The 8,573-nt window shown below is 42.1% G+C and overlaps 1 protein-coding gene across 4 annotated transcripts in view; it reads left to right on the top strand.

Annotated features, from left to right (window-relative positions):
- Nucleotides 1–222: 222 nt before the first annotated feature.
- ARMC8 (armadillo repeat containing 8) overlaps nucleotides 223–8,573 on the top strand; it is a 106,528-nt gene continuing 98,177 nt past the window's right edge. For all 4 annotated transcript variants that reach the window (XM_079922179.1, XM_079922180.1, XM_079922178.1 and 1 more), the window contains exon 1: nucleotides 223–516. In XM_079922179.1, the coding sequence (XP_079778305.1) occupies nucleotides 472–516 (45 nt within the window). In that variant the 5' untranslated portion in view covers nucleotides 223–471. The remainder of the gene's footprint in view (nucleotides 517–8,573) is intronic.

Raw genomic sequence — 8,573 nt, 5'->3', positions numbered from 1 at the left:
GATAATGAATGTGAAAGTGAACTTCAAATTATGTATTTGGCTCTACACACCAGTTTTTCGGAATAATGAGTACGCGAGCTCAAGAAATTGCAACAAATCAATCTGTGACGCTTATAGCAAGACTCCGCCCCTGAGGCTCCGCCCCTGAGGCTCCGCCCACCGCGAGCCGCAGGTGGGGCCGGCCGATCTTCTTTGCGCATGCGGAAACTGCTGCGCGCTCCCACCTCTCACCCAGGCTGAGAGTAGCTGCCGTTTCTGAGAGGACGATTCGTAAGGAGGCCCCTGGTGCGGTTTCCCTTTGCTCTCCCCTCTGCGGGCCCTGGCCGTACTTCAGCGGTGTCTAGAGCGTGGTCCGTTCTCGTCTACCTGCCTGACTTTCTTCAGAGGTAACTGTGGTTGGCCCAGTAGTCGGCTGTCGAAAGTGCCGGCCCCGGCGCCGGCGCCGGCCGCAGCCGGGTGGGAAGGCTCAAGATGGCGTGCCTGTTGGAGACCCCAATCCGCATGAGCGTCCTTTCGGTGAGTTACCGGCCGCAGCCGCTTGGCTGCCCGCCTGCCCGAGAGCTCGGGCCCAGCCCGCAGCATTCACCACCAACGCGGCGTGCCTCCTGGGCACCACTCCTTGGGGTGGCCTCCGGCTCAGCTCTAAGCAGGGGAGTTGAGAGAGGGTGGGCGGGGGGGAGAGACGGGACCCGGCCGAGCCCGAGACGTCTCCAACTCCGGGAGCGCTCACCGGTGCAGGTTCTCAGGACGGCGTCGGGCGGGCCGGGTGGTTGGACACACGGGCAGCTGGCCCGGCGGCGCGGCTTGGGCTTTGCCAGGCGTTTCACCGAGCCTTCTTACCGATGCCTCTTTCCTGGGGCCGAGCGCTTTGCCGTGTGAGGCGCCGGGTTTGCCGCTGGCCTGGGGGTGAGCGCCCACTCAGCCCTCCGCGGCTTTGGCAAAAAGAGACGGAGGCTTCTTGGCCCCCACTGTCTCGGGCTGCCAGGCCAGGTCTGTGTGGCTTCTATCGCGTCCCAGCACCCGGTCACAGGCTAGAGCTGCTTGCTTCTTGGCAACGGGAATTTCTTATCAGCTGCAACGTCTCCTAGTGTATGTAGTTATTTAAGCCCCTTTTCTCCGCTCTGCTGCGGAGTCTAGAGGAACCTGTGACTGGGCTTCCTTTTTCCTTCACGGGGAGTCAAACGTTGAAAAAAGAGATCAGATTTTCCTACTATTGAAAGAAGGGAATGTATTGACATGCCTGGAAGTAATACCTAGTTTGTTCGCTTAAATTTAAAAATGAAACTAAAACTTTCACCTTTGCTGTGTTGCTCTTGAGAGAACCAAGGACCGGGGGTGAAAGTTACTAGGAGATAACTTAGAAGGGTTTTGCAACAAATGAGAGCTGTCCAGCTCTGAGAATGGTCAGTTTACCAATGGTCCATTTGCTGTTGTTGGCAACAAGCAGGCAAAGACTGGTTGACCATCTTTTAGACTTATCGTGGAAGTCAGTCTGATGTTGAGAGGATGGTTGGATTATAGATGCCTTGTCAGGTACCTTGAGGCTGTGGCTCCAGCGGGTTTCTCTTCCCTGACTTCTCCCACAAACACAACTCACCTATCTGGAAGCACTTAGGACATTTGCTGCAGTTCACAGTTAGAGCATTGTGGCATATTCCACCTTGATTTATTTGGGCGGGGGTGGGGTGGGAGCTGTACACAAATTTGTCCTCTGGTCCATTTCAATAGTCCCTTTTCTTATTTTTAAACTGTAGCTGGGGAAATACTGCTCACCTAAGCATTGAATTAGTTTGTTACTCCACCTCTGACTGACACCTAGGAACATTTTGTGGGAGAGCAGGCCAATGACTTTCCCTCATTAGCTTTTTGTTGTTTTTTTAAGTATGCATCTGGACTGTTCTCAATTTCCTTAATTATCTAGCTTATCCTTCATTTGAAGCTTCTTTAGTTTTTGTACGTTGTCAACCCATGTAGTGTACAGTTGAAATTTTTGGGGTTTTTTTTTCACTCCCTCAGTAAATAATATTTCCTATTTTACTTTATTCAAAAACTTCTTGAAGAGTATTCCCTACTTCTAGTGGGCATTTGCTTTAGCCCTAGTCTCATTGGGGGCTTTTTTTTTTTTTTTTTTAAGGTTTTCACAGTCCCAAAGTTTGGTCTTTCAGTTCTTCAGTTCTGGAGCCTTGGGAAAACAGACCTTTGGATAAATGATTTAAACTGTCTAAACTCACTGATTATAATAATTTCAAGTGAAGCCTGTACCTTTCAAAGTTCTACCTAGGGCACCACTTTTTGAAATACAAAGTGCAAGTGGAACAGGAATTAATCATCAGAAATTATCTTGAAAATAATTGGTTCCTTTAATAGGCTACTATTTTGCACAACACCCAGTGCACAGTTGAGCTCAGCTATGCCTTCAGGAAGCTCACCATCTGAATGACTCCATAACCTGAGAAACATAATTCTCACCAGAGGCAGATCAAATGGTTTTAAAGAATTTCCATTCAAGGCCCTTTATACCTTCTCCTCTCTGAAAGATCTCATTCATTTTTATAACCTTAACTGTAATCAACTCACACATCTACACTGGCAGCCTTGACTGTTCTCCATCTAGTCTCACGTCTTCAGTTGTGTGGATGTTACCCATCACTTTCCAACAAAGCACATTCCTTCTCCTAAGAGAACTTAGTCCTGACTTCTCATTTCTGTTAATGGTATTATCTTTCATGGATCACCCACTGTTAAACCACTTGACTCATCATTGACTCTTCCCCCTTTCATGCCCCTATAGCTAATCAGTTCTTAAGTTCTGTTGGCTCTTCATTCTCAGTGTTTCTCACATCTGTCTTTTCCCATGACCACCCTCTCATTCCGGAACTTATCATTTTGTGCCTGCATTACCACAGTTCCTTGCAGTTATTTTTACTGCCTCTAGTGTCTTATCCTCTTAGTTGAATTCAGTTCTCTGCATTTATTTCCCTATACAGCACATCGGATGCACCGGTTCCCTGTTTCAATTCTTCAGTGGGTTCCTGTTGCTGAAAGGCTGATGTTCATATTCAGCTTTGGATATAAGATTCTTTATCCTCTGCATGAACCTCCTATCCCATATAAACTGGCTTTCTCAAGTTGAAGTGATCTTGGGTTCTTACAAAACCCAGTAACTCTTGTTGTCTGCCTGCTCATTTGCACATATGAATTAGAGCTTTGTATAGGTTTATTCATGTAACATATTTTGAGCTTCTGTCATTTGCCAGGCATGGCATTGGGTTTGGGAATACAGTGGTGAGCTACCTAGACTGTCTTTGCCTTCTTGGAGATTAGCCTAATGGAGAAAATAGACATCAAAATGTCACACAGTTTTTTGTGAATGGTGATTAGTGTTATGAATGAAAAATATAGGGTGCTGTACAAGCATGTAATAGGGGAACGTGTTCTAATATGGAGAGCAAAGAGAGCTAGGGAAGGTTTCCCTAAAGAAGTGACAATGAGCTAGAGTTCAAGGACAAGTAAGAACTAACTAGAAAAACAGAAGAACATTCCAGGCAAAGGAAACTGCTTTTGCAGTGGCCCTGAGGCTTTTAATAATTAGTCTGTTTTATCTTCTTAGAGAGTAAATTAATTCAGAGGTAAGTGCTTGACCTTTTCTTCTTCTTAACCCAACTACTTTTTATAGCACTATGTCTTTCATGTATTAGATTCTCAATAAATATTTGATTGAACTATTTATTTGGAGGAGTTGGACAAAATCTCCAGGTGTCTTTCTAGGCTACACCATGATCACCCCATCCCTGTAATGCATTTAGCATTACAACAACACTGTTTTCAACAAATTTATAAATTTTCCCATGTTTCCCAAACTTTTGGGTGATTTTACATTGATTGCATTTTTTTAAACGTTTTATTTTGAGATAATGACAGATTCACAGAAAGTTGCAAAGATAGTACAGAGAGATCCCTGTGTATACTGTACCCAGTTCCCGTGTTTGGTCACATTTTATATAACTATAGTACAATATCAAAACCACAAAACTGATATTGGTATAAATATGTATACAGTTCTGTAATACCATAGTCAAGATCTCCCTCATGCTCCTTCTTTATAGTCACACCTGCCTACTGCCCCACACGCACTATCTCTAACCCCTGGTGACAACTAATCTCTTCTCCATCTCCATGATTTTGTCATTTTCTATAATGTTGCATAAATGGAGTCATACAGCGTGTGATCTTTTGAGATTGGCTTTTCTCGCTCAGTGTAATGCCCTGGAGATCCATTCAAGCTGTTGTATGTATCAGTAGTTTCTTCCTTTTTACTGCTGAGTAGTATCCTGTGGAATGGATATATAATATGGATGTTTGAAAGATAGTTTGCTTAACTGTTCACCTGTTAGAAATTTTGGGCATTTCCAGTTTTTGGCTGTTATAACCTGCTATGAACAAACATGTACAGGCTTTTGTGTGGACATAACTTTTTGTATCTCTGAGATAAATGCCCAATAGTGCAATTGCTAGGTTGTATGGTAAATGTATGTTTAATTCTTAAAGAAACTGACAAACTTTTCCAAAGTGGCTGTACCATTTTACACTCCCACCAGTTATGTTTGAGAGATTCAGTTTCTTTGCATGCTCACCAGCAATTTGGTATGTCATTATTTTTTATTTTAGCTGTTCTAATAGATATATAGTGATATCTCATCATGGTCTCAATTTACATTTCTGTAATGATTAGTAATGTCAAAAATATTTTCATTACTTACTTGCCATCCATATTTTATTGAAATATGAATAAAATATTCTATTGAAATATGAATAAAATATTTTAGTGAAATATGAATAAAATATTATAGTGAAATATTTTTTCACGTCCTTTTGCCCACTTTCTAGTTGGACTTTTTTTTTTACGCGGGCCTCTCACTGTTGTGGCCTCTCCCATTGCAGAGCACAGGCTCAGCGGCCATGGCTCACGGGCCCAGCCACTGTGCGGCATGTGGGATCTTCCTGGACCGGGGCACGTACCTGTGTCGCCTGCATCGGCAGGCAGACTCTCAACCGCTGTGCCACCTGGGAAGCCCTGTTTGTTTTTTTACTGTAGAATTTTGAAGTCTCTTTATATATTCTAGATGTGAGTCATTGGTCAGATGGGTGCTTTGCAAATATTTTCTCCCCGTCTGTAGCTTATCTTTTCATCCCCTTAAACATAGGTTAAAAAATGAACTTTGATCTTAATTTCACACCTTGTACAAAAATTAATTCAAAATGGATCGTAGATTTAATTGTAAAATATAAAACTTTTAGAATAAACAAAATTTGCAGAACCTTGGGCTTGGTAAAGAATTCTTAGACATAACACCAGAAGTATGACCTATTTTTAAAAAAATTGGTATCAGACTTGAGATGAAAATTTATGCCTTTTGAAAGACCCTGTTAAGAGGATGATTACAGTTTACTTTGGTCAGTTTGTAGTGATTTGAGAGAGACAAGATAATAAAATGCCTTTGAATCATACTGTAGGCTGGCACAGACAGCTAAGGCCTTTGTTACATTTATTTCCCAGTGCCATTATGCCTATTTGATGAGCAGTTATTTGCACTGTATAGGGTATTCCAAGTCTGGATATTCCTTGATTATGTTCTGTTCTTGATGATTATAAGCATTTGTTGGTCTTCAGGTGCACAGTGATTTGCTCTCTTACATGGACAACTGACAAGAGCTAAAAAAATTTTTTTCTGTGAGGTTAAGCTCAACTATCTTATAAGTATGAATTTGCCCTCTCTTGGTTTTTAGTAGTAAATGCAAAGTAAAATCTTGTAAGCACATTTTAAAGTTTCCCGTTTGTTTTCTCTACAAAACACCAGCAAGCACAGGATATGTCAGGAGGTGGTCCTAAACGAAAACCAGTATGAACTTCCTAATCTTTAATGACAATGTGGGAAGAATGGGAGATGCTCATCGTATGTTTCTGGACATCTTCTATCTTTTTAAGGAATGATTGCCACCTGAATTCAGACAGCGAATGCTCAGGAAGTCTTTTAAGCTTTACCAAGAGTTAGGTAAGGTCTTCAGTTTCACTTGGATATTTATATCTAGCCTTCTTGTCTCCTCCCATTCTCATCAAGAATTTTAAAGTAGTACCAGGAGCCAGGAATTTCAGTTACTCTGACTTGTATCTTTTTGATTTCTGATTTGGCCGTTGTTTTGCAGTGTAATATGTTATGTTGGCTTTTAGGTAAAGATATGGATTTATTGACAAAGGATGATTTCTGTTATCTTCTGGAAATTGGAGAGCAGCTGCCTTCCCTGAGCTGTAGTGCTATGATCCTTAGGACTGTTTAGCTAGGAATGAAAAGTATTCCAAATAAGAGCTGTTTTGCGGAAACAGCCCCCACTTGTCACTTTGGTAGAAGAAAACTGTTTTGATCTCATTTCATAAACTCAGAAGAATAAAGAGTTAGCTACATTCTCTGGCATATTCATAAAACAGTTATTGGAGGAGGGGGAATGATGAGATGGTGTTATGCTTTCTATTAAAAATGAAAAGTTATGGTCCAGTGGGAAGAGTTTCCAGCCTATAGAATCTATTAATATTTGGAGATCTTTACCACCTGCAAAATGATTAGAGAACACATGATTCTTCTGTTTCTGGAGTGTTTTAAGAATTTATTAAGCTTTCAAAAAGTTGTAAGATGTGACTGATTGGATGAGGGGAATGAGGAAAAGGAAAGAGTCATAATCATGATCAGGCATGATTGACAAGATTTTTAGTTTTATATCTAGGTGGTATCCTTTACTGAGATGGTGAGGATTAGGAGCTGAACATGTTAGAAGAGTAAGGAGGAAGAATGAGTTTCATTTTGGACATGCTGAGTTTGAAGTGTTTTATGGGAATTCATTTAGAGGTGTCCAGTAGGCAGCTGGATATTCTGGAATGTTTTCCACACCACCAAGCAATTCTCTGGTTCTCTATGGATACTAGCTGGGTGTCCTACAATTTAACTCAATTCTGACACTATTTACTTGGAGATAGTGTCAGATTCCACAGGTTAAGTCCTGCAAGACTGCCCCCACCTCAGACAGCAGTTGCAAGTCCAGGTTGTTCTCCTGTCCTCTGACTGACCAGTTATAAATCAGGGGTTCCCACTGCTCCCTCCTCAAATTCAGTCATTTGTCAGAATGGTTCACAAAGCTCAGCAAAACATTTATCTTATAAAAGATTCAGATGAACAGCCAGGTGAAGAGGTACATAGGGCAAGATCCAGAAAGGTCCCAAGTGCAGGAACTTCTGTCCATGTGGAACTGGGGTGCACCACCCTCCTGGCAGGTGGATCCATTCACTTACCTGGAAACTTAATCACGTTTTATTCAGAGTTTTTATAGAGCGTTAATCTCCAGCCTCCCACTCTTCCACTTCCCAGAGGTTGGTGGATGGGACTGAAAGTTCCAGCCCTCTAATCACTTCGTCTTTTGGGTAACCAGTCCCATCTTGAGGCTATCTAGGGGCCCCAGCCTAATCGTTCATTAGCAAAACTCTTGAAAGATGTTCCTTATGAATAAGTAAAGACATTGATGTCACCCAGGAAATTTCAAGGTTTCAGGACCTCTGTGCCAGGAACTGGGAGAAAGACCAAATACATTTATTAAACCACAGATATAGAAGTCTAGTGCTTAAACCTGGGGAGATGATGATTATTGGTAGTCATCAACACATTGACCGAGTTCTTAACGTTTTAAGGGTAAGAGGCTCAACACCATCTTCCCCAGAAAAACATGCATCTGCCTAAAGAATCACATAATTTCAAGGGGCTCATAGATTCCCTGAAACCCACACATAAATCTTGAGTTAACAGTTCCTATTCTTTATTCATTCCAAAGTCAGTCACAAAAGCATAGAGCAAAATTTAAAACTCATTTTCAATCATTTTGGAATGGTAAAAATTGTAACAACAAGGTTTTAAAGCTCACGTAAGGTATCATATGGGGGATTTGGCTCTGAAGAACTGTAATCTTTTTCCCAGATTATGCCAGTGATCTTCCCCAAGGTGTACTGTTTGTACAGAAAGGGCTTTGTGTAGCAGATGGTATAGCAGGCCTGGGAGGCAGAGCTAGATGAGAGATCTAAGCCAGGACAAAGTAAGGCACTGTGGATCTGGGCATAGGCAAGGTGGAATAGACAGAAATTGCAAGTGGCCCGTGATACTGGCATAATAGTCACAGGCCACAATGTGGGTGATGGGTCAGGCAGATCCTGAGTGGTACTGTGGTCGGAAAGCTAATGCACCAATTGCTGGAAGTGACGGGCTGAGTATGAGTCAAGCACCATGGATAGCTCTGAGGCAAGGGTGTTTACTGCCTCTAAGAATCTGAAGCAAATAAAGCCTTTTGAAAAAAAAAAAAAATCAGAAGGCAGCTAGCCTGTCTGGACTGTACCACTTCTGAGGTGTACCATGAAAGATGGTACCCTGGATCTCAAAGTCATTACATGATTGCAGTCTTGAAGAATAATTTAAACTATTCTTATGGTCAAGGACAACATCACCCGTGCCTGAATGGCCTCACTCTGTTATGTCAGGATT

The sequence above is a fragment of the Stenella coeruleoalba genome, assembly GCF_951394435.1.
Source record: "Stenella coeruleoalba genome assembly, chromosome: 5".
Lineage (NCBI taxonomy): Eukaryota > Metazoa > Chordata > Mammalia > Artiodactyla > Delphinidae > Stenella > Stenella coeruleoalba.
This window is presented reverse-complemented; position numbering and strand designations above follow the sequence as displayed.